Source organism: Hylaeus anthracinus, unplaced genomic scaffold (genome assembly GCF_026225885.1).
Source record: "Hylaeus anthracinus isolate JK02 unplaced genomic scaffold, UHH_iyHylAnth1.0_haploid 11997, whole genome shotgun sequence".
NCBI lineage: Eukaryota > Metazoa > Arthropoda > Insecta > Hymenoptera > Colletidae > Hylaeus > Hylaeus anthracinus.
In genome coordinates this window covers 15313087-15340370 of record NW_026534344.1, presented here as the reverse complement: position 1 = coordinate 15340370, position 27284 = coordinate 15313087, and the positions used below count along the sequence as shown (strand labels likewise).

The window sequence follows — 27284 nt, the reverse complement described above, 5'->3', positions numbered from 1 at the left end:
GCTTGTGATAAAAAATACGAGTATAGCGAGATCGGTTATCGGGGCAGAATTTTACGTTTAAGTATATTACAAAAATAAGATTGTTAAGACTGTTGAGAGTTATGTTTTACCTACTTTAAATGTATCAAATTCAAATTGCAATAATCTTTAAACATCTACCTATCCATCTATTCGGACAAGACGTCTAGCATAATCACGATCGAACATCACTTAGGTAAGTTCGTTTGATCTTACAATTTTATAGTTGCTCAACAATCCTGAAAATGTGGTCGCTGTAACGAGTTTTTGCATAATTCTAAAGCGTTTGCAGATGTGCTTAATAATTGGCTGGCTAATTTAACTTTCATTTTGTTCTTATAAAAATCTATACGTTTAGTTCTAAGTTTGTTACCAAGATGTATTAGGTTGTCCCAAAAGTTTCTTCCATTTCCTTAAATAGTAATACATACACAACATTTTATGTATAATGTTACATTATTGAATTGCGTACAATTCATTTTGCTCCATTACAGTTACGACATTAACATCTAAGAAATTGGGTTGTCTAATTCTATAAACACTGCCACACAAAATAACTGAATGCATAATAATTTTCCTTTTCTTGCATTTCATGTAACTCTTCAAAATGTTTCCATTTAATTTTGTCATTATTATTATCCAAAAGTTTCTTAGCAGTGCCAACAGTATTCCGTACCAACTTCGACATGTGACACGAATCAAGATATACATTAACTTTAGTGTCATTTGCTGGATGTTTAAACCATGTCTTAAAATTATTAGGATCATCAAATTTGCAACCTAAATTTTGTAATACTTTTAAATTAGTTGATAATCCATTGCATGTCAACGATACCACCAACATTCCAATTTCATGTATTCCAGTTAAAGATTGTATTGTCGCGATGGTGTGAAGATGTTGCGACGATGTGAAGTTGGGGAAACGGTATGAAGATGCCGCGCTACAGTTCCGAGTTACATCATCGCGACGGTGTGAATATGTTGCGACGATGTGAAGTTGTGGAAACGAGTTCTCGCGCTTCCGGTTGCCAGGAAGCGGCAAACTTTTAAAATAGAAGAGAGTGATTCGAGATCTCAAAGAGAGAAGACGTTTCGCTACAAGTCTCCAAGATTATCGTTGTATTATCGTTAAATTGTTAAAAGTTGTAGTTTGTTAATAAACGTTATATTTAGTTTAAATGAATTCTCGTGCTTCAACCCCCCGGCGTAACACATATTACATTTTGCTTTTGGTCTGCAGTTATTCCGTTTATTAAATAGTAAGCAATCGGTAATTTCCACATTAGGTGTAAACATACAACACAATAGTTGTAAATATATCAAGAGTCCATAAATCTATGCAAATTCGAACAGCATAAAATCAGCTGTCATTAAAGGTGGAAAGTTACATATCGATTAGTAAATCCCACGCCAAGTTACATCATATAATAGGTATGTTGCGATAACAATAGTTATAAACAATAAAAGAATTCATAAATTTTTGCAACTGTAATCATTGCGAAAACCTCTCCGGCAACAAAATGTAAGAGGTTTCATCGATTTCATCGATTTTAGGCCAAACATATTTGAAATAGTACGTTTTTTGTGATAAAAAGTATTATAAAGTGGTAAAAAATAAAACAAGGACAAATGTTTTGTTACGGGACCAAATGGCAAATGCTCTTCCAGATGCAAGAAGTTCCAATCCGTCTCGTAATAAGAAGCAAGACAAAATTTTTCTGTTTTTTTGCTTAAAAACAGGTAAAAAAATGACAAATCATAAAATGTTTTGTTTACGGGACCTACTGGAAGAAATATCCTAGAAGATGCAAGAGGTTTCACTCAGATTGATCAATCAATCTCGACGTGATCGGCAAACGTACCTAAAAATTACGGTTTTTTGCTTAAAAAACAAAAAACGGGTAAAAAATGACAATTCGGAAAAAGTCTTGATAGCAGGACCACCGGGAGGACATGCTTTACAAGATGCAACAGGTTTCATTCTGATTGGAAAAAAAAAAAAGGCGAATTGTGTAACCTCCTCCTTTTCGAAGTTGGTTAAAAACACTAAAGCATCTCTCGCAACTTTTGTTGTATGGCATTCTATATTAACGCCACAATCTACGGAACCGACGAATCTATCTTTATAATAATCGACATGTTGCCGTATTGCCATTTTGTCAAACATTAACGGACTTATCAATCTATAAGAAACAAAATGTGTGCGATGTGTGTAAAGTTAGCCCCGCACATTTCGAATATTTGATTTTTTTAGATTGTGCTACATTGTGCTACGTTTGTGCCGTATTGTGCCGTAAATAAGAGATCGATAACATCAATAACAATTAAGAAAAGAAATAAAACCAAAATTATACTACCCCCGCACTTTTGCCAAAACAAACTTTTTTTTCTATAGAAAGATGCGTACTAACTTGTGCTACATTGTGCCATTGATAGAAACTCGTTATCTCAACTGATTTTGCGGATAAAAAATGTTGAATTTTAAGGAATAAAAAATTTAATATTCGCACAATTTGCGAACAGCGACAGACAATCGAATTCTGCAAGTTGTGCTAAATTGTGTTACGTACAATACACGAGAGTCGTGTGTTAAAAATTCAGATTAACTCGGGGGTCAATAAGAATTAACAGAAAAAGGTGGGGGTGATTAAAAATTTCGATATTTCCGAAATTTCTTTGATTGCGCCGGATTGTGCTAGACTGGCACAACAACTTTTCCTAATTACAAAATCTCAGAAAATGTTTTGTAAGTTTTCTTGGCCCTCGAGCTAATCTGAATTTTTAACGCATATGTCTCATGTATTGGAAGTAGCACAATTTAGCACAACTTGCAAAATTCGATTATCTGTCGTCGTTCGCAAATTGTGCGAATATTAAATTTTTTATTCCTTAAAATTCAACATTGTTTATCTGCAAAATGAGTAGAGATAATGAGTTTCTATCAATGGCACAATGTAGCACAAGTTAGTACGCATCTTTCTGTAGAAAAAAAAGTTTGTGTCGGCAAAAGTGCGGGGCTTGTATAATTTTGGTTTTATTTCTTTTCTTAATTGTTATTGATGTTATCGATCTCTTATTTACGGCACAATTCAGCACAAATCTAGCACAATACGGCACAAAAAAGAAAAACTGAAAATTCGAAAAGTGCGGGGCTATCAAAAATTTTGTTTTGTTCTATTTTCTTGAGTACGCTTTGACTTACAGAGTTGCGGTTTACGGCACAATACGGCACAAACGTAGCACAATGTAGCACAATTAAAAAAAAAATAAAAAATTCGAAAAGTGCGGGGCTAACTTCACACACATATGTGTGTGCGTCGTTTAATAAATTCTATAGCCTCGGCATTAATACCAGGTTCTCCGTTAAATGAAAAATACCATTTTGCTAACGTTTTTAGATGGGGCAACATATTGTAACATTTATACCGTACGTAATTATAAGCCTTTGGCGAATAATAATGTAACGACAATGCAAATTTGCGAACATTTGGTGTATATGTTTTAGGTACAGGCAGATGTTACCAAGTGGTCAAACATTCTATAATCTGATGAAAATAAATTCTATTCATTCAGAAATAACGCCAGTTGTAATGTATAACGGCCTTTTAGTCAGCAATTTAATGTTAAATACTTCAATCTGCTTCTAATAAAACTTGGTGGTGATAATGTGACGATATAAGGCTGTTCCTCGTGTAACGGTCTTATTGTTAGTCCATTAATACAAATAAAAGAACCTATGGACTAATTTGTGTATTGTCATATTTTGCAAAATCACATGCCTCCGTTGATAAAGAAAAGATGTCTACATGGTGGTCATTTCAATGCGATAATGACCTTAAACATTCTTCTATATTCATTAAAACATTTCTCACGGAATAAAATATTAATGTAATCAAGTGACCAAATCAGTCTCCGGTCTTAAATTCCATACAGCATCTATGGAATTACGTTGGACGTCAAATAAAACAGAGTTAATACAAATAATCACGAAAATATGTTCCAAAATAACTACTGAGTTTTGCGTTCTATTAATCGAATCATTACCTCGCAGGTACCATGCAGTTATCAAATTCCAAGGGTGGCCAACATTTTATTAATGTATCACGAAAATTACAGACATTAACATCCATATCGTGATCTTTCTCTACAGTAATTAAATAATTGAAACGAAATATATTTCTTAAATTTTATCATCACGATTTTGTTTGATTTCTTTGATTCGATAATGATTTTGGCCTTTATAAAAGTATAATCGAAGAAATACTTACGTTACCGTATTAAACGTCAGAGTAATTATTTCTCCATGGTATTTTTATTTCTGACCTATGTATCTCGGTGAATAAAAAATATACATTTCAGAAACGATTATTAACTTCCCGATTTATAGGGAAGTTATTGTATTTGCCCTTAAAATGAAAAATCACTTTTTTTGCAGATCTGCATGTTTCAAGGTCATTAGAGTAATTTTAGCCTATTCTTATTAAATTGTTCGCGCGCGTACGTGCGTATGTATGTAAACAAATTTTTCGTTAACGTTTTCTAAAAAACTAATGGCGAGATCAAAATGATCGATGATGCAATCGATGTGTATCAATCTTACTTAGAACTGATTACATTTTGTTCTAATTCGGTCCAGTAGTTTTTTAGTTTTTTTAAGAAAACTTAACTCAATAACGCAATCTAGATGGGAGAATATCAATTTATGAGTGAATAACTAAACGGAAATAATATATATACATATATTACTATTAGTACATTTGTATGCATATGTATAACACATGTCCATATATATACATACAGGGTGCTCCAAAAGTATGGAAACAGTCAAATATTTTTATTTTCTAACTTTTGTCAGTAAATGTATCCACAATTGAAAATTCTACACCGGCTGTATACAGTACGTTTCCGTGAACCGTTCACTCTTTCGATAACGAGGTAAATTTGTATATCAAAGAAAGAAATGCAGGCGGTGGGGAGAAAGTTGGGGTGAGTGGACGCTTCGCGGCGGGTCCGCCGTCGCTGAGGTCGAAATAAATTTTTTATCGCCATATTCCATGCTTCAAAGGACTCCCCCAGTCTGCTCGTCTCATTTGCATGTTGAGTAATAAGTGTTAATTTAATTTTGGGGCGTGCCGTATATGTATATAATGGCCCTGTACATACATCGTGCAGCATTCGCCGGGCCCGTATGCTTACGCACTGTTTATGGGCGTCAAGTGATAATAACTTCTCCCCCGTATAATTAAGTGAGACCATTTGACATAGGGTGTTGAGAGAAAAAGTGCTTGCGAATCGAACAGCAGGCGGTACCTTGAATCTGACCGAATATAAGTAAATGGGACTTTTGATTTCGATTATTACGGCTGGGTAATTTAAACGCAAAGGTCTTCTACGCGATTGTATCATAATTTTTGACCGTTTTTTAATTAGACTCAACGAAGAAGTGAAGTTGTGTAGAACGAATTAAAAGCTGTGTAATAAGAAGAATAGTGACAGATAGGAAATTACTCATTTCAAATGAGGCATGAGGCATTAAAACCATAAAAAGTCAGTCTATAGAAAAATGTCATCACATTGATGATTGGTGACGAAATGTGCTACTTCGCACCATCTACAAGAAGAAGAAATAGAAGAATATACAACAAATAAAACAGCAAAAGAATTTCATCGGACAGTAGACGTCGTCATGCAGACAGAAACTGCCACTGACGAAGAGGAATATCAGAAAAAGTCGTAGAAAAAGAAACGACAGAATCAGAAGAAAAGTTACGTCGATCTGACGGGCTTAGCATTGTTGACCTGCACCACGTTTTCGAGCAAAATAAATTGATCGGCGAACACTCAGAAACGTTTGAACGTTCAACAAGGCACCTGGAAATAAAACGTGTGAAAAGATCGGGTTTAAATTCGACCCTTATTCTAGAATCCAGGATGTGCAATTATAGAGCCTAAGTGCACAGCCAACCTGAAAATGCTCAGGTAATGAATACAAATGAGAATGCAGTTGGAGCAAACATTCTCAATGGAGGCGGCTACGCACAAATGGACGAATTTTTGACATCTATCAACGTCCATTGCATGTCAAAAAAGAAATATAGAAAATGTCACGACCACATCGTGAATAAATTAATCGCTGCTGCCGAAACAGAAATGATAGCAGCGGCAGAAGAAGGAAAAAGGCTAGCTGTTGAAAGAGGTGATGTCCTTTCATGTGGAATTCCACATATTCCTGTAATTGCAGACGGAAGCTGGATGAAAAGGTCGTACCGAACTGGAAAGTACGACTCGCTGTCCGGTGTTGGTGTGATCATTGGTTATCACGCAAAGAAAGTATTATTTATTGCCGCGAAGAACAAAATTTGATGTATATGCCGGAAACCAGCCACAAAAGAAAAAGACCCGCCACACTATCAATGTTTTACAAACTGGGGTAGACGTCAAGCATCTACCAAGATGGAGAGCGATGTCATCGCAGAAGGTTTCAAGAGCAGTGTCCAAAAAAGAGGATTAATTTATTCGACACTGATTGCTGATGGCGATAGCAGCGTCTATACAAAAATTTTAGACTGCGACCCGTATAAAAATATGATTCGTGTAAAGAAAATTGAATGCACGAATCACTTGTTGCGCAACTTCGGCAGCAAGTTAAAAGAAATTGCGAAGAAGACTCCGCCGGACTGTTATAGACAAGCCATCGAAAATAATATTCGACGGATGCGTATGGAAATTGCAAAAGCTGCAGAATATAGATTTAATGAAAATGCTTTAATATTACAGAGACGACAAAAATTACTAGAAGATATTATGAATGTATCCAGCCACGTGTTTGAAAAATATAAACACTGGAAAAGAATTGGATATTTCTGCAACGGAACAATGGAGGAGAATGAAAAAACATCATCCCACATTTATTAAACCTGGGAGTCTACCAGAAAATAGAAGATATTCTTCAATCGTTGGCGGCACACGCAGAAAGCTTACTGTACCGAACCAATAATAATACGGTAGAAAGTTTAATACCATCATTGCCAATTATATTTGCGGAAAACGCATTAATTTTGGCCAAAGAGGATCATACACAGGAAGATGTGCCGCTGCTGTAATTCAGTATAACACTAAAGAAGTGAAATTTATCTTTGAAGATTTAAAGAAAGAAAAACATACAGTGTTTATAGCTACGTATAAACAGGAAGGAGCAGAATACAAACCAGTAATGGAGGCTAAGCACATGATTTTGAAGGATGATTTAAACAGTTTAGCAGACGATTTGGGTATGCCTCCAGAAAGGTAAAGAAAGGTACTGAAGATAAAGTATGGAAAATCTTTGAAGATTTAAAGAAAAAAGAACATACACTAAAGAAGTGTTGTCTCAATTACAGAGACCGTGTGAAAAAGGCCCGCCACGGCTTTTACTAGATATGAAGAATTCAAAGAAGAAAAAAAACTTGGCAAATGCCGAAAAATGAAAGAACACCGAGGCCAAAAAGAAAAATTTCCATGCAACTAAAGATAAAGATTACGGACTAAATGCACAGAAGCCAGACATGGATGAATTTATGTTCAATCTCCAGAAAGAAAAACATCTGAAAATGCTGAACGAATGGCAAAATCAAAAAGAAAAAATTGAGCAGGAAACCATAGAACAATGCAAAAGTAGGAAATGGTTGGCTCACATGTTAAAACTTTTGACAGCGTCCAACTTCGGTAAAGTTTGCCGCCGATGCAAAGATGCACCGTGTGCCAAGATGGTACAGTCGCTGTTGTATCCACGTATATTGAACGTTCCTGCCGTAGAATACGGACGGGAGAATGAAAAAATTGCACGAAAAGAATTGTCAAGAAAGGAAAACATTACAATAAAAAAATGTGGTCTTTTCATCAACGCATCGATACCCTATTTGAGAGCATCGCCGGATGGCGTTGTCTTTTTTGTTATGTTGTAGCAATTAATCATCTCGACTATTGTGACGAAGTTGACACGAGTGTAATACCCGAAGATATAGCGATCGTCGAGATGTTGACCGACGACTCGGCGAACGAGCATCAGCTGGCAAGGTAAGCAGAGGAGAGGAATTTTAATTTTTAAATCTTGAAGTATATTTTTCATTTTTTCTTTTTTGCGCATTTTGTTAATATACCTTTTTTTCTGTTTCAATAGTAAATCATCTGGAATGCTTATCTTCGAGATGATAATGGACGACGCGGAAAAAAGCCGTTTCGAAAACGTTCAACAGCTCACGAGGGAAGGTCGCGATCCGGACGAGCGCTTTTTGAACGAGACTGGGCTCAGAGCTGGGTAAAATAGGTATTTTAAATAGTAAATAGTAAATAAATATTTTATCTCAGATCATGCATGTACTTTTAAAAATAATTATAATAAAATATGAATATTAAATTAATTATATAACAATGAATGAAACAGAATTTTCTAAAGAAATTTTCATGTCATATCTTTTTTATATCTTCTAGATGTAAATAGGTCTGTAAGTTAACGAACGCAGACACAAGAAATATTTATCGGATTGAAGAGAGCTCGTTAGAGATCAAGATTCCAGATATGATAAAAACGTCAGGTTCCAAGAAAAAACAACCGGTTTTAAGACTTCCGTTTCTTATCAAAAATAAATCGATATGTGAGGCTTCGGTGCTAATAGCATATTCAGAAAAAACCAAAGAGTTGAGAGGATCAAACGGAACGTTATTCATATCCTTTAAATCAAAATATTGTAAAGCGTGTGAGTATTGGGCTAAAAAAGGAGATACCGAAGAATATGCGGAGTGGACAGATAATCATGCAGAAGAATGCGATGTGAGTCACAATGGATCGGCAGGAAAAGTGGAAGTCGATGCAGTTGTTGAGATGTTTCGACGCTTTGAAAACTTTGCACCAGGTCAAATACACCCACTATATTGGTGACGGTGATTCTAAGACTTTTAAAGGTATTACAGATGCTAAGCCGTATGAGGATTTCACAGTACTCAAAAAAGAGTGTATACATAGATCACGTACAAAAGCGAATGGGCACCCGACTACGTAATTTGAAAAAAAAGACAAAAGGTCTCGGTAGAAGGGGCAAATTGACTAGAAAACTTATAGACAAGTTACCTATTTATTATGGATTAGCCATTCGTAGAAACAGTGATTCAATTGAGAACATGAGAAGCAGTATATGGGCTACATTGGATCATAAATTATCTACTGATGCCAAACCGCAGCACGACAAATGTCTTATTGGAGAGAATTCATTGTACTCATGGCAACTGGCTAAAGCTTCAAATACTTTGGCTGAATACAAACATAAGCCAGCTATTCCAATTGAAGTCTATGAAGCTATCAAATTAGTCTATGAAAAACTGACTAGTGAAGAATCTTCTAACTCGATACATCGGCGATTACACACAAAACAATAACGAAAGCTTCAACTCGACTGTGTGGGCTTTGGCCCCGAAATCCATTTCAAGTGGTAAAACAATCTTGGATATAAATATGGATATAGCGATTTGTGTGTAAAATGACGGATTTTCATCAATTTTTAACAGACTTCGAAAAGGAGGAGGTTACTCAATTCGACATATATATATATATATATTTTTCTCTTGTTTATATATATACAGTGACTCCCAGAAATATTCGGACACCAGTGTATGGTTAGCTTTATGTCTTAATATCGTAGTTATTAAAAAAGCAATCGTCTTCGTTACTTTTTCCAATAATAAATCATTTATTAAGATTATTAAAGATATATACTTAATCCAAAAAGATATATAATTAAACCAAAAATTTACATAAATTACATAATAACAATAAACAAACGAAAAAATACCGCATTTTCGGGTCACAAAAATATTCGGACACTATGAGGAATAACATTTATTAATTAAAATTAAACATTATATGTTCCACATTAATATTTTGTTGCAAATCCCTTTTGTTTTATAATATGTCTCAATTGTTTCGGCATATTAGAAATTATTTTTTTTAAATATTCTGTCGAAATGGATGCCCATTCTTCTTGAAGCCTAATTTTAAGTTCTTCTTTGGAACGAATTGGTGTCTTGCGAATCCGTTGGTTCAACTTATCCCATAAGTTTTCTATAGGGTTAAGGTCTAGTGATTGTAGAGGTGGATAAAAGACTTTGGGGCAATTATACAATAAAAATTCTTAGACAATGCGGAACTTATGTTTAGAATCATTATCCTGGTAAAATTAAAAATCTTCAGCAATCCTCATTTTTTCTGCATTTTGTTTTAAATTGTTTTTTAAAAGATCCAAATAAGCATTCTTAACCATGATCCCATCGATAAAAACTAAATTGCCAACGCCGGAAGTCGAAATGAATCCCCCACACCATTACAATGCCTCCTCCGTGTTTTATCGTACCCGAAAATGTGATATTCTTTCGTTTGTTTATTGCTATTATGTAATTTATGTAAATTTTTGGATTTATATATACATCTTTAATAACATTAATAAATGACTTATTATTAGAAAAAGTAACGAAAACAATTGCTTTTTTAATAACTACGATATTAAGCCATAAAGCTAACCATACACTGGTGTCCGAATATTTCTGGGAGTCACTGTATATATGTATGTATGTTACTCGATTACGTCTAGACGGGCTGACCTATCGGGATGAAACCTGTTACATCTTGTAAAGCATGTCTCCGGGGTGGTCCCATGATCTATAATTTTGGGATTTCTCATTTCTTACCCGTTTTTTTTTTGTGCAAAAAACCGAAAAGTGTTGTATTGCTTCTTATTCCGAAACGAATTGACTAATCGGATTGAATCTCCTTGCATCTGGTAGGGCTTCGTTGCCTCTTAAAAGCTTGAAAAGACATTTAACCTACTTTCATTTTTTAACACTTTATTGCACTTTTTATCGCAAAATTGTACTATTTCACGTATCTTCGGCCTGAATTCGATGAAATCGATGAACCCCTTTACATTTTGCTGCCGGATTCGTTTTCGTGGTGATCGCTTTGCAAAAATGATTTTTCTTATTGTTTATAACTATTGTTAATCCAAAATTCCTATTTTTTATAAAACTCGTTTTTCTTTTTAATGTATGTTACATTCCTACGCCCACACGGCTTGACTGATTGGGATAAAACCTCTTGGATCTTGTAGTGCATATCTCCCGATTGGTCCCGTTACCGCAATATTTTCAGATTTTTCGTTTTCTTTACACATAATGGAGTAAATGGACATGCAGCGCATAAAACTTGCAGAGAGATCTCTGTCTGAAGTGGTAAGAATCGCTTCAAGATCAAGCAGAAAAGAAATGCAAGAGCAGAACGATAATCGGGAAGGCCAAATTATGGTGCACGCATCGTAGATTAAAGTTATTGGAAAATTATTCATGATTTTCTACTACTCAAAACTACAAAGGCGTTTATCTCAAAACAACATTTTTCAAGTCGGCCGGAAACATAACTCAGACAATTTTCAACCAATTCACTTGAAATTTTGAATTTATCTTTAAAAATACATTGTCTATGTAAGTGCATAGGATTTTTCTTTTATATTGCATAGTTCATTTGTAATTAACAATTTTCTGACGATTTTGTAGGCACATTTTTCACTTTTCACTTCAGAAGTGCGCCATTTGGCCAAAAATAAATACGCTAGCAGCGTCACGATTTTTTTCGAAAACGACACAAGGTACAAAATTATTGTTGGTGGTACAAATTTGTACAAAATAAGTACTAAATATTCCACTAAGTCCGATATGATTCTGCTGATTTGATCCTGCCAGCTTAAGAGAGGTGCTGGCGGCAGCAATATCATGGAGAACATAACACAGGAGGAGCAGCACACTACATCGACGGCGAAGACAATAGTAGTGGCTTGTTTTGTACAGAGGTAGCTTCATGTGTGAGTAATGTAAATAATCATAATAAAGAGATACAGGTTAATACGTGCGAAAATAAAGTCGAATGGATTTTAGATAGCCGGACCACATAATAAGGAATGAAAATTATTACTTAAATTCGATAAATTTAAAAGTACCTATAGATGTAAAGATAGGAGATGGACGGGTAAAAATTATCAGTACTATTGAAAGGTGATCAACCATCCAGACAACTGCTGTTAGATGTCCGCCAATATGAGCGAGGCTGCCAGCACCAGCCAAGAGGCATCAGGTAATGGAGACAACGTCGCAAAAATTGAAACGCTCGATAAAGGACCAGCAATCAACATTACGGTGGGCACCATCATAGATCTAATAGGTCAACTTCAACTAGTGTCAACAAAGACGTATATACAAAGACGTATTTAATGGAGCCTTCCTGGATTGACATCGCGAATGAGCTATGTTACAATCCCGAGATGTTGGGCTTTCCCTACTCTGAGGTATACCGTTACGGCATAATCGACGACAGTCTAAGAACGATTATTCGAAACTTATGTAAAGCAACACAACATTATTTTATACAATCTGAGGTATCACATATGATACTGAACTCTTTCGAATATAAGCCTAGAGCGGAAGCTCGGGAACAGTTACTGCACTAGGCGATGACCAGTGTGACGTGGGACACAGATTCCTGCGTCACAGCTTAAATAATTTTTAAATATTATTATTATATATATTTTACTTGTCTATCGGCAAGGTCAGGTCTTTGTCACAGCAGTCCCGTACGGGCCCTGGCTCGTATGTGAATTTCTCTTTCGTATTTAATAGGATGGACGGTTAGGATGCGAGCGGATTCAACGGTGAATTTAAATTAAATATTGAAAGCTATTTTACTATTGAAATATCATTGTCTGATGTGTATTTTAATAACCAATGATTAGACCTTGAAATTTACATATTTATAATAGATCACACTATTTCATTCTTTCAGTTAACTCATATAAAATTGAACATAAACTGTATAGAAGAATACAATGAAAATATATATATATTTATTCGTTTCTGGGATATCAACTAGGGTTACCCCGGAATGAATTATATCATTTATTAATATCCCAGATTTGAACAACAATGATTTCATATGATAAAGAAATACAATAACAATTGTCGGAATAATATTATATGAAAGATCAATGGAAATACCACCCGAGAACATCAATTAGGGATTCCCCGGAAATGAAATATCATTTATTGATATTCCGAGTGGTCACAACAAAATAAATTCATAATCATTTATACAAAAATATTGATTGGAAGAAAATCAACTCACCACTAAATATCTTTACAATACAAATCGAGAAAAACGCTGGTCTCGATGTTCTGAGTTGTTCTGGTCGCCCTGTGGTTGAAGGAAAAACACACGCACACATTTTATGGTTATAATTAACGCTAAATTATATTTACAACAAAAAAGATTTAATATCAAAGTATTTAAATAAATTAAATTAATAAAAGAAATTGAATAAAACGAGTTGTTTTACGAGGAACTAGAGTCTTTGCCTACCACTCACTTTGTATAATACTACTAAGTACTCGATATACAACTATGCTCAAATTTAGCTCGCTCGGACTAATATCGCGCTTTGTGCGACTGTACGATGAGAAGTGAGAAGGCTCGTGCCTTGCTCGACCACGTAAACTTGGTGGAACGTTCTAGAAGCTTTGGAGACAAAGGATCTTAGAACCACGTGATCGTCGCCAGTTTATAGAAAAAGTCTTCGAGATTTCGCGACTTGGTACACGCAAGAATTTGATGTTTACGAGTTGTACCGCGTCTCGCGCCTCGCGCCCACCAAACGGCTCGATTCGTCCTAGCGACAACGTGCGCGCGGACGAACCACGCTGCTATTCGAGTTACGGCTTCGGTATTCGGAGCGTACATGAAGAAGAAATAGCAAAATAAAGGTTTAACCTAAATGCGCGATATTTACATGTCCTTCTTCCAATGATATCTGTAACCATGATATTTGAACGCGATGGTAATATTAACAAATTGAACATATTTACAAAACTTTATACAAGGTGCGGCATTGCCAGCAGGGTGAAAATGGCGTGACGACGTTGATTTCAAGGAAGGAATGTGTAACTTTGTTCAAAAATGAATTTAATGAACTACCGTTAAAAGCTAGGTTTGTGTTCGATTAGAACGAATTCGGGATGGTAAACCATCTCGAACACATTCCTGCCGACGAAATCAAGAAAAATAAAAATGAAAATATCGGCACGTAACACCAGCATGCCTGAATATCATCGCCGGATCCAGAAGATGATTGATACAGTAAACGCCGTCAAGCACAAAATCATAACTAAACTAGAGCCAGTGGGGCAGTGGGAATTCTGGTTTCCTCTCTGCCCATACTATGAAATAGTTAACCCGTTAGATGATTACGATATTAGCTCGAACATGAGACATGAAATCATTACTGAGCTAACTGGTTTTCACATACATCTTGATTCCAAATCAGGAACTTCTTTTACTAAATTAGCAAGCCAGTCGGTTAACCGACCCAGTTACTTCACAGATCTGCTTGAATTATCGTATTCGGATTCGATGGCAGTCGAAATATCGGCATATGTAGCCTCATTCCTCACCCCGGAGGAAGTGCTGCTCAATATCGACTTCTCCGATATAGGATAAGAAGACTGAGTATGCGGGATTACTAGCATTAATATCTCGTATTATAATGATGAGCGATGTAAACACCACATTTAACAATGTTTCGTTAGCGACGATACGAGAGGTGGACGCTACCATAGTCAGGTGGGCGTCGTTTTACAGAGTCATAAAAAAGATCCCCGGCGCCAACGACGAATTCACGCTAAACAATTATAGAATATCAGGATAGCCGAATAGTCATGTACTTCGCGATTTACAATACAGAAACGGAAGATGTGGATACAATCCACCCGTTCGACGTTACAAAGACGATGTAATGTCCTTTTTCTACCAAGGTATAGGTAGACGGATAAACTACGCAATTGATGAAGACGATTACACGCATTTTACTAATGAAGGAGGTGATCCCTATGATTAGCACCTGTACAAGTCAGTGAAATCATTGCTAAGAATGTTTAAGAATACCGGGCAAGCGTATTTATCCTTTTTCGAAATGGCTTCGGCTAGCATGATCAGATTTTGCGTCAGGTTAAATGAATACCTAAAAACCAATTGGTACACGAAATTTCGCAATAGCGCGATAGAGCAAGGTCGGCCGAAACCTAGCTGGGCTGAACTTTGTCTCAGAGGCCCATATTTTTTGGTTAAAACTTATCCAATCTTGTAGTTTTTGACCTGAAAAGTCCGAAAATGCAAGTTAAAAGTTTAGGAATCCAATAGTTTAAAAGATACCAGTACACAAAGATGTGTGTATTTGGCGTATTTTGACAGGTCTGAACGACGCCATATTGCCGCTATCCATCCTCTGATTGAACGGATGATCGTTCCATCGCGCCTGTTGCGTCTGTATTCAAATCTTCATTTCCTTCAGGTTGCATTTGTTTTTTGATTATTCATTTGTATAATCAAACATTTCTGTGGTTTGTAAAAAGTGCATTTTGCATTTTGTGTAGTGCATAATAATAATCAAACGTGTTTGTGTAGTGCATAATTAAATATAGTGCGTGATATAAAGTTTAATTTATGCAGGTATTTGAACTTTTACATTTTCTTTTGCAGCTTTTGCTTTTTTTTTAAATTTGAAGTGGTATTTAATAATTAACTTTAACATGATTTCTGCAGCTTGCCCACTTCAAAAGAATCGGCTTTTGCATGGGCCCGAGAACACGGTCTTCTACGATCGAGGAAGAATTGCCATGTTTATCGAAGGCCCATGCGATTGAAAACAGGCGGCGAAAATGGTTTTGGGCGTTTTCGTTGTCCTGTTGGCCGCGAAAAATGCAAACAGTTCGCGGCCACAGCCGATTATTTCTTCCACGATGTCCACCTGCCATTGCAAAAAGCAATAAAGTAAGTTTTTAAATGATAAAATTATTCATTTAATTTTTAATCGTATCCTTAACATGTTTGTTTTTTTTTAGATTAATGTATTGCTTTGCGCGGGACTTCTCCTACGAGGATACCGTCAATAAAGTATTTCACGTAGGAGCCGACGTGGAAGTCTTGTCTTCAGAGACAATTGCAACGTGGTTTCGTTATTGTCGAGAGATGATAGTGGACCAAGTTTGCAAAATGCAAGTGGGCAAGCCGAAATTAGGCGGGTTCAATGAAGATAGATCTGCAATCGTCGTCCAGGTAACTTAGATACTGTTTCAAAATAACTATAATATTATTAAATTCTTTAACAATTTTACTTTTAATATTATTTCAGGTCGACGAGGCAAAATTCGGCAAATGTAAGTACAATCGCGACCGAATTGTCGATGGTTACTGAGTCTTCGGCATGATAGACACAGTCACCAACGATTGCCGAATGTTTGTCAGTCGAAAACCGAGAAGCGACGACATTGACCCGCCTAATTAAGGAAAATGTTACTGGGGGCAGCGAGATTCATACGGGCTCGTTTAGGAGTTACATGGGACTTGCTGCTGAAGTATTCCATCATAAGATGGTCAATCACAGCGTCGAATTTGTTGGTAAATATCTCGATTAGGTTACATTATATTAATATTTGTTTATTTTTTTTTCTTATTTTCTCTTCTTTTTTGTAGCTGAAGACGGTACCCACATCCAAAAAATTGAAGCAAATTGGCGACCAGCAAAAGACTGGATGCGTGGAAGAGGCCGCTTCCACGATGAGGATTTTACTGATCGCTTATGCGAATTTTTATGGAGGAGGTACTGTCGGATCAACAAACTCAACCTGATGGAATCCTTGATCGCAGCAATTAAGGAGCATTACATCTTTACATAAGGTAAGCGGAAATTATTATATCATACATAAAAAATTGGGGTCCGGAGGCTTGCCCCCGATCGGGGGTTTGCGGGTGAAACCCCCAACTACGCGTGTAATCGCTGGAAGGGATCTTGTGAGGTCGTAAAGTCAGTCGGACATCGATCTTTACAACTTAAGTCGACCGCAGTTAGTAATCTGACACCTTTTTAGACAAGGACAGAGCTAGACTTTTCGTTCAGGGGCGTATGATATCAGAATTAGAATGTTCATATTACAATAACTTTTTTCTTCTTATGTATGTTCACACATAATTCTGTTGGCCGTCTTATTGAAAATATTGTGGTAGGTAGGAACTTAGTTAACCAATCATCGTCAACAGTTTTCCAATTTGGAAAAACCCGAGTAGCAAACATCAAGTCTTGGGGCCCCAGGGTGTAACGTGAGCATGTATACTTTAGAGCCGCTCCTAAGCCCCCCAGCAAGCGTATACTATCAAGACGTATGATTTCAGTTATTTCAGTTTCGTTATTTCGTTATTTCAGATACTCAGACACAGAAACACGAAGAAGTGAAGATTTGAATACAGGCGCGACAAGCACGACAGGCGCGATGGAAGCGATACATGCGAACCAATCAGAGCATGGGTAGAGGCAATATGGCGTTATACTCGTATCTTTTAAACTATTGAATTCCTAAACTTTTAATTTGCATTTTCGAACTTTTCAGGTACAAAACTACAGGATTTGATCATTTTTAACAAAAAAAAAGTGGGCTCTGAGACAATGTTTGATCAAATTGGAAATGTTGTACAAGATATTTCAGTTAATAATCGTAAATATGAAATAAAATTGAGAGACGTATTCTTTGTTAAAGATATGGACAAAAATTTAATAAGTTTTGGCAAAGTAACTGAGCACAATAAGATTATTTCAGAAGGGAATTTGGCAAAGATTTTTAATAAAAATAATGATCTAGTTGCACTTACTCATAAAATTAATAATTTATATAAAATGAATAGTTGTATTCAAGGTAAAGAATCTTATGTTTCGCAGAGTATAGATAGTGATATAACATTAAAAGAAAAATATCACAAAATGTTGGGACGCGTAAATTTTAATTATTTAAATATTCTATGTCAAAATAAATTATAGTAAACGGAATGCCAGATAAATTATAATCTGATTATTTGAAATGTGGTACATGTGTGCAAAATAAGATGCATAATTTATGCTTTGAAAATAATAGGAATAGAGCAACAATGTTATTAGAAATAACAGATTTCATGATTCAGATTTTCATGCAGATTTAAATGGGCCGCCATGTTACAGAATTTATGGGAGAAAAATACGTCTTAACATTAATTGATGATTATATCAAAATAGCGAAAGTTTGCACTATTCAATCTAAAATAGAAGTTTTTGATTGTTTTGTTGATTATTTAAATAAAATAGAAAATTTACCTGAAAAAGAGGTAAAAAAATTCAGATGTGACAAAGGTAAAGAGTACCTAAACCGAAATATTTATAAACTAACAAAAGAAAGGGGAATCTAGAGATCCGGTAGTGTCTCGGCGCCAAGTACATGAATAATTATCCGACACCGCGTATATACTGGCGTTGGAGCTACCACGTATTTTTTACAGGAGAGATAGTCCATTCCAACCTAATTCTTTCATAAATATCTCAACACGCCTGCAATATTTTCTACATTTAAAGGCATTTTTCTTATGTAAACCGCATATAAGCTTTCGAATAAAACCATAAAATAATTTTTTGAAAACAAATTTAACCGACTTCGAAAAAAGTGCAGTGAAAAGCATGAAATAATTTCTATTTATACTGCATTGTTATTCACCATCGTTTGATGAATTTGGTAAAATTATTAAATACATCATATTGAATGCAATGGGCCTTTTTCGGAGGGGGCGCCAAATTTAAAATTTAGTATATTCAAAATTGCCAAACTTGGTTTAACTTTCTGTCGGAGAAACAAAAAATATGGTCTTTAATTATTGCTATTACTATATCCGCTTTAGACATCATATTCATTAACACTATTCAATATCGCTGCCCCCACCAAATACTATCCCAAACCTATTCATACAGTATTTCCATGAAGAGAGTATACAGGGTGTCGTTAAATTAGTGTAAGAACCGGAAATGGAGGGTTGCTGAGACAATTCTGAACCACAATTTCCTTTGCGGATAGTGCTTCGTTTTCGTTAATAATTCGATACCGTTCGAAATTTTTGCAAACGAAATCATGTATACATAATCATGTATACATAAACATGTGTACATTGACAGCACTCAATATTGCCGCCTCTACCAAGTGCTAACCCAAACCGGATTTAAATATTTTTTACATCTGCGCCGCTTCCGAAAAAGGTGCATTGCATTTAATATGACGTATTTAATAATTTAACCAAATTCATCAAACGATGGTAAATAACAATGTAGTTTAAATAGAAATTATTTCACACTTTTCACTGCATTTTCCCATACTTTTAAGCAATTATATCTAGAGCTAGTCTGTATTCGTATAAATTAACTAGAAATTATTTCATACTTTTCACTGCATTTTCCTATACTTTTAAGCAATTATATCTAGAGCTACTGCGTATTCATATACATTAACTAGAAATTATGTCATGCTTTTCACTGCACCTTTTTCGAAGTCGGTTAAATTTGTTTCCAAAAAATTATTTTATTTCACTCTTTTTAGTGGCAATCTATAACCAATAGGTTTCTTGCAACAACAATAGTTATGAGCAATATACAGGATGACCCAAAAACGTTGAAGGTCCTTGAAAAGGGTGGTTCCGGTGGTTAGGCGATTTGAAACAATTTTTACTTAGGGAGAATGGTGTTCGAGGAGCCTACGCTACCGCAGGCGCCCCACCGGCATACTCGCGCTCTGATTGGTCGGGGGTTTCTGGCATCTCCTTAACGAAGCCTCGAACAACTTTTTCGCTAAGAAAAATTGTTTCAAATCACCCTCCCCCCCCCCCCTCAACAAAACACCCCATTCAAGAACATCCAACATTTGTGGGACATCCTGTATTGTTGCAAATGGGATTATCAGGAATTCATGTGCAACTAAATGTGAAAGGATTGATTGCGTTTGGCAAATTCCTTATTGAGCTACACCAGAGCATAGCAATTTTGCACCAACAATGGTTTCAAACAATGAAAGTGTCCATCAATTTTTGCAAATGGGAACATCACGAATTCATCTATCATGAAATGCGGAATTTTGCAATAGCTATAGTTATAAACAATTAAAAAATACATAAATTTTTGCAAATGTGATCATTGTGAAACCTGTATGGCACCAAAATGTAAGGGATTTCATCGATTTCAGGCCAAATATACGTAAAATAGTACGTTTTTTGCGATAAAAAGTGATATAAAGTGGTAAAAAACAAAATAAGGACAAATGTTTTATTATGGGACCAAATGGCAAATGCTCTTCCAGATGCAAGAAGTTTCAAACTGATTGATCCATCCATCTCGGAGTAAGAAGCAAGACAAAATTGTCCTGTTTTTAAAAAAAAAAACGGGTAAAAAATGACAAATCACAAAATGTTTCTTTTACGCAACCAATTGGAAGAAATATTCGACAAGATGCAAGAGGATTCATTCCGATTGGTCAAGCCATCTCGGCGTAATCGGTGAACATCTCTATAAAAAAAAAAAAAAAAATTGTCGAATTGTGTAACCTCCTCCTTCTCGAAGTCGGTTAAAAATCAATACAATCGATCCACCTACAACTGACATATCGTAGTATCATGTCATGAATCTGTCAGAAACGGTATTTTTCGTAAGATTTTCCCGTCGTCAACCCTTAGCCAATAGGAGTTAAGCGAAAGCGGAGCGTCGTTCGTCGGCTCTTGGAATCATTCGGTTCGGACATGGCTCGTCGGCCATCGAGCGTCGAGAGTCGAATAGGTGTCATCATTCATAACCTGCCAAGTGTCAAAAGTTTTTATACTATTGCATTATTAATTATATTTATATCAGCAAAATGTTTTCAATTTAGACTTTTTATGTAGGGTTTAAATAACAAATTGCTGCCAGTAAAGTAAAATGTAGATCAATTTTCATTACAAGGTAAGTGGCCAAAATCTGAATTGTCAGGTTCCTTCATTCATACAGAATAGATCCGTACCACTAAAGTGTTTTTAATTTAAACTTTTTTTGTAGAGCTTACAGAAATGGAGTCATTTTTTCATTTCATCATTAACATTAAAATTTCTTGCAGCAAGAAAAAAAATTGCAGGTATAGATAATTATTTATAAATTGAACGAATAAGTGTTTATAATTAATAAATTATATGAAATTATATATATATATATATATATATATATATATATATATATATATATATATGCTCTTCCAGATGCAAGAAGTTTCAATCTGATTGGTCCATCCGTCTCGGAGTAAGATATATATATTTTGGATAAAAATGATATTATTTGGCTTGGCCACGCCAAGCATTTGACTTCCAGGCCGCGGAAATCTAGGCAAATTTCCAAACAATCTCAATTTGTGGATGATACACTATTTAGTTTCTTCATTTCACTGCCAAAGTGCGGAGCAGTCACTTTACATGAATTGTCGTTAGGATCTGAACGTCCGCACTGTTGAACACAGCATTTTAGCTGCGCATAGTTGGAAACCACCGAATTTTACATTGTGTTATACAGTGTCGCCTTTGCACTTTGCTGGAAAGCACCTTCATGTACAGACAGCTCATTTCGATTTCACATATTTTTGTACTTTCTTGTAGTTTTTTATGGGGATCTTCTATTTTTCAATGATAACTCCTTGAGTCCTCCACTTTTTCATGTACTTAGCGTAATTTTTTTACTTTTTTGAAGTTTATATTGGCCCATATCTACCATATGTTCATGAATTACATAATACAGCAGAGAGATACAATAGGTAGGTAATGAACATAGCGAAATGCCTATTATCCGATGCTAAAGTTAAAGTTAAATTTTGGCCAGAAATAATCAAAACAGCAGTATATTTAAAAAATAGAACATTAGGGAACACGTTAGAAAAAAGACTCCATATGAGATAATGATGGGTAAAAAACCCGATATTCGTAATGTAAGATTATACGGAAGTAGAGTTTTTATAAGAGTTTCGGAAGTAATGAGAAGAAATAAATAGGATAGAAAAGCAGACTTAGGGATTTTGTTAGGCTATGAAGAGGTCATGTATAGAATATTAATAAACAATAAAATAATCATTGCTAGACATGTAGATATTGAAAGTGTAAATCTAGTAGGCTTTAAGGGTAATAATACAATCAAAACTTTGAAAATGAAAATGATAACACTATGTATAATAATCATAAAATTTTGCGAGAAATTAAGGAAGAAATATCTGAATTATGAAGATCAACTAGAATTAAGAAAAAGCTAGATTTATATATACCGGAAAACTTGTGTACATTGTATATATGTAAATTATACTAATGCGAATAATCCGGAAAATTATTATGAAGCAATAAATAGTCCAGAGTGTATAAACTGGAAAAGGGCTATGAACAAAGAAATAGCTAATCTAAATAAAAATAAAACTTGGATGTTAGTAACTAAACCGGTAGATAAAAGAATATTAGATTTAAAATGGGTTTATACCAAGAAATCAGAAAATATTTTCAAAGCTAGATTGGTTGTGAGGGGATTTCAACAAAAGAAAATTCTAGAAGATTTGTATTCACCGGTAGCAGGTGCAAGAATGCAAACTCTGAAAATATTTTTAAATTATAGCGTATAAAATAGGTTATTTATTGATCAGATGGATGTCGAATCTGCGTTTTTAAACGGTCAAATAATGTCGGAAGTATACGTAAAGTAACCTCAAGGTTACGAGGATGGTACAGAGAAGGTAAGCAATTTAAATAGAGTGTTATACAGACTGAGAGAAAGCCCTAGAGTATGGTATGAATGCTTGGATAGTTATTTAAGAAGCTTAGAAATACAGAATAGAGAATTAAAGTACAGAAATTTAATAGGAGCACTTCTTTACATAAGCTCAGGGACAAGATTTGATGTGAGCTACAGCGTTAATTATTTAAATAGATTCCAAAATTGTTTTGATCAAACTCATTTCAAATATGCTCTACGAATTTTCAAATATTTATTTTTCACTAAAGATTTAAAGGTAACATTTGAGAAAAACCTAAATGCGGATATACTTGATTGTTTTGTGGCTGCTGACTGGGCAGGGGATAAATATTATAGGAAGTCTACAACGGGTTACATGATAAGAATGTATGGAAATGCGATATATTGGAAATCTAGGAAACAAGGGAGTGTAACGAAATCATCAACAGCGGCAGGATATGTAGCATTATCTGAATGTGTAAGTGAATTGAAATTGATAAAAGATATTTTGGAAGATTTTAAAATTAAATTTGATAAACCAATTAATATACATATATGAAGATAATTCAGGAGCAATTAGTATAACTAGGTTTGGTAATTTTACAAAAAACTCTAAGTATATAGAAATACATTTTCATTTTGTAAATGAAAATTACGTACAAGTAGTAATTGATATAAAAAAGTTAAATTCAGATGACAATATTGCTGATATTTTTACAAAATCATTAGCTAGGAATAAGTTTGAGAAATTTAGAAAGTTATTAAAGTTGATCTAGGTTAAACGACGTATAAATTAAAATAAAGATGTACTGTAAATATAAAAGGAACTATATAAGAAAGGTGATGGAATTTAAATTTAAGGAGGTGTGTTAAAATATAAGTAAATTTAAATATAAGCAAAAGCGCCACTATAGGAACATACGCTAGGCGTGCGAAAAAGACACCTTTTTTTCTGTTTCTTTATGTGGGGGCGCGTAATAAATACTCGCTCTGTAGAGGCCAATTTGTGAGGTCGTTTGTTTTTCCTCGACCCTCGAGCTAATCTGAATTTTTAACGCATATGTCTCGTATATTCTAAATAGCACAATTTACCACAACTTGCAAAATTTGATGATCTGTCGTCGTTCGCAAATTGTGCAAATATTAAATTTTTTATTCCTTAAAATTCAACATTTTTTATCTGCAAAATCAGTAGAGATAACGAGTTTTTATCAATGGCACAATGTAGCACAAGTTAGTACGCATCTTTCTATAGAAAAAAAAGTTTGTTTCGGCAAAGGTGCGGGGATAGTATAATCTTGGTTTTATTTCTTTTCTTAATTGTTATTGATGTTATCAATCTCTTATTTACAGCACAATACGGCACAAACGTAACACAATGTAGCACAATTTAAAAAAATTAAAAATTCGAAAAGTGCGCGGCTAACTTCACACACATCTTAGGATAAAGCATACAGGCCCGATGGAAAAAAGCGTACTGAAAAATTCAAATTGTGATTGTGAGAAAACCACCTATTCGACAATCTCCGCTTTTTGCACACATAAAGAACATATCAATCTCAATAACATATCAATAAAAAAACTCTGAATTTTTCGGTTTTCCAGATTTTTCTCCATTCCTCATTATCCGATCGTGACGTTTGAGGTCTCATTCTATAGGTATTTTCATCGCCTACATTTTATCTCATTGGAGCATTGATATTGCTACATTGATTTAAAATTTAGAACCAAAAAACGACAAGAATCACGATTTTTTGCCATTAGATTGTAAATAACAAGAAAACGGAACAGAGTTAGGAGTGAAAAACGTATACCTATTAATCTACGCATCCCCTTTTATGTAACTGCACAATCGGTTTGCTGTTACTATTTTTGTCACACAAAAATGCTCTTGTGACGTTCACATATCGACCGTCCAAACCGTGAATATATTTTTTTTCTTCTTCATAACAAACCGAAGGCAAGTTACATATGTAGTATTTGTATATTCGAACGTCAGCCTGCACCTTAGATTGGGAGGCGTTTAGTAAGTAAGAGAGAACCTATGCGATAACAGCTACGGGCGCGGAACGAGCGATCTACTTCTTGCCACATCATGTGCCTCTGATACGACCACGGTACGGCTGCGCTTATTCACTATCGTAAAACGCGGATTCGGTTGCTTTATCGCGAAGCACGAGAGTACAACACTTTTTCTAGATGTTAAGTCACAGCCACAGGTCCCGCACAATTCTCGGTAATTGTTACCACCCACCGGCGGGTGGTCAAATCTAATAAGACCCTGCATCTTTTCGCCGAATTCAAGCGTAGCGCTAGTAAAGAAACCGCCGACAGTGGCTATCGTTGATGTCAGCCACCCGACTCCGATAAGGCAAAGCCTAAACATCTAGGAATGATTTCGGGCAAGATGTTATTGCTAACACCATGGGAAGAAATCAACCAGCACCCATGGAATTTTTAATAATTACGTGGTATGATTTTTTCCTCCTACCTTCGGACCAAAGGTCCCGAATTAGGGGTATAAGTACGCCCACAATTCAGGGGCTCGGGCTAGTTGTCCGAAATCATTAAGAACCGAAGTATCTCAGTTGTCCGAAATTGTTAGGAATCGAGTTCTTGTTCAGAGTCGTAGTAGTTGTCCGAAATCATTAAGAACCGAAGTATCTCAGTTGTCGTCCGAAATTGTTTAGAATCGAGTTGTTGTTCGGAATCGTCAAGGAATTAAAGTCATAGTAGTTGTCCGGAATTGCCGATAATCGTAGTCCGTTGTTCAAGAGTTGCCAAGTAGTTAGTCGTCAAGAGTTGTTAAATAGTTAGTTGTCGAGTTTTATTGTGAATTTAAGGTATTGCGAGCTTTTATTCAGAAATTTGTAATTAATTGTATTTGGCCTAATAAAAAAACCGTGCGCGGGTCCTAATAATAAACAGTAACAAAATTTAACAAATACCTAACTCTAATTATTTTCCTAAAATCATTCGACGCGTCCGCAAAGAAAAAATAAACAAATTATAGTTAAATCATCTATCTTTTCGATTCATGATCGAGGCGTTGAAGCCGATCATTTAGAAATTCTAAAGATAGAGACATTGTTCGGCCGTGGGTTTCTTTTCCGTTATCTTGCTGAAGTCCAAAGTCATTTTCGTGGTTGCTGTAAGGGTCGGTCGAGGCGTCGAAGCCGGCTTTGAAAAGAATAGACGCAAAACCAGCAGTCGTAAAGGGTTGCATGGACTTGCTAATGATTAGAGGGACATGAGATTCATGGACGATTAGAATTTATATAAATTCCATTTTCTCCCTCTCAGTAGATGAGAGACATTAAAAACTCGCGAAAGTATCGTGCTGGTAGACGTGAACAAATTCAGCGACTGCTGCACGATTACGAGCTCCCTGTGCAATCCGAAGGGTTTCCGCTCGGGAGTTTAGTGAAGCCGCGAGTTATAAAAAACGAACGCATACAAGTATCAGCATCAGCGTCAGCGTCAGCGTCCGCATCAGCGACAGCATCAGCATCAGCATCAGCACCAGCATCAGCGTCGGCGTCAGCATCAACACCAGCATCGGCTCCACCACCTTCACCTTGGAGGCTCGTCCCGGTAACCGTACCCCGAGCACGCGAGCCTGTGTGGACCATTCCACCCAACGATCCGCGGTGGGAACGCTACATACAAAAGGTGCTCGACCTCAACAAGTAGTAAGTCCGAAGATTTAAAATTACTAATAAACAGTAATCGCGAGGGTAGACTCAATCAGAATCAGGATCCCGTCCAGACGCGAGTCGTTTAAGAGAGGCGTGGGGCAAAAAGCAAGCATCATTTGATCGAACTGGGCGACAGATTTTCAAATCTGAAATCCAGGACATGACAGTTTACTGATTGGCCTAATATATGTTAACCCTTAGAAGCCTGATTTTTCAAATTAAATTTTAAAAAATATCAATGTATTTATGATTTGAACAATTTTGACAGCTGACGTTTATTTTTTCAACTTTTGTTCAAAAGAACATTATGCAATGGTAACATACATACAGCCAAATATGAAAAACAAACCAATTGCAAGTGTACAATTCGATTTAAAAGTTCGGTATCAAATTTGAAACTTAGGGCATTTAAGGGTTAATTTCAGATATTTTTATTACTGGTATTTTTACGTTGTAACACATGAAATGCCTCATTTTTTATTGGCAAATTTTGTTATCCACTTTCTCGAAAAATATTTCTATCCTTCAGATCTTTGACGCATTAATGCAAAGTTTAGAGTCTCCTTCATTTTAATTTTCAAACATTTACATATTTTCACCCATTTTCTTATGCATGTAAGTTGTACATTTTAACGATTCTCATGTTAAAGTTAGATTCAAATTTATTATGATAAATTGTCATTGAAATTTTTTAACGGTTACGTATTTGAAGGTAGGAAACGTGTAATTTCTTCATTAAATGTACAGATTTCGATACCTTCTATCTTGATCAGTAACGTTTAATATAAAGAAAAAGTTATATTTGCTTAAAGTTTTCATTATAAATCAGACGTTTCATGTGCTAAAACCTCACACTGGTATTAACGCGTGCTGTTTTACCGGCCCT

At 35.4% G+C, this 27284-nt stretch overlaps 1 protein-coding gene across 1 annotated transcript; it reads right to left on the bottom strand.

The window, feature by feature from the left end:
- Positions 1–248: 248 nt before the first annotated feature.
- LOC128889588 (uncharacterized) lies at positions 249–2455 on the bottom strand. Its single transcript, XM_054147312.1, has 4 exons — positions 2051–2455; positions 1239–1313; positions 589–766; positions 249–400 (listed from the first exon to the last, which is right to left on the bottom strand). Exons 1-4 carry the CDS (start codon positions 2183–2185, stop codon positions 249–251), a joined length of 540 nt encoding a protein of 179 aa, XP_054003287.1. The 5' UTR covers positions 2186–2455.
- Positions 2456–27284: the final 24829 nt, after the last annotated feature.

Excerpts from the sequence above, each read along its gene's own strand:
- LOC128889588 (XM_054147312.1), bottom strand. The coding sequence starts at position 2,185 with ATGTTTGACAAAATGGCAATACGGCAACATGTCGATTATTATAAAGAT. Across the intron at positions 1,314-2,050 it reads CTTTAGTGTTTTTAACCAAC|TGTTTACACCTAATGTGGAA; the intron begins TTCGAAAAGGAG and ends TATTGTGTTGTA. Across the intron at positions 767-1,238 it reads CTGCAGACCAAAAGCAAAAT|ACATGGTTTAAACATCCAGC; the intron begins GTAATATGTGTT and ends AATAATTTTAAG.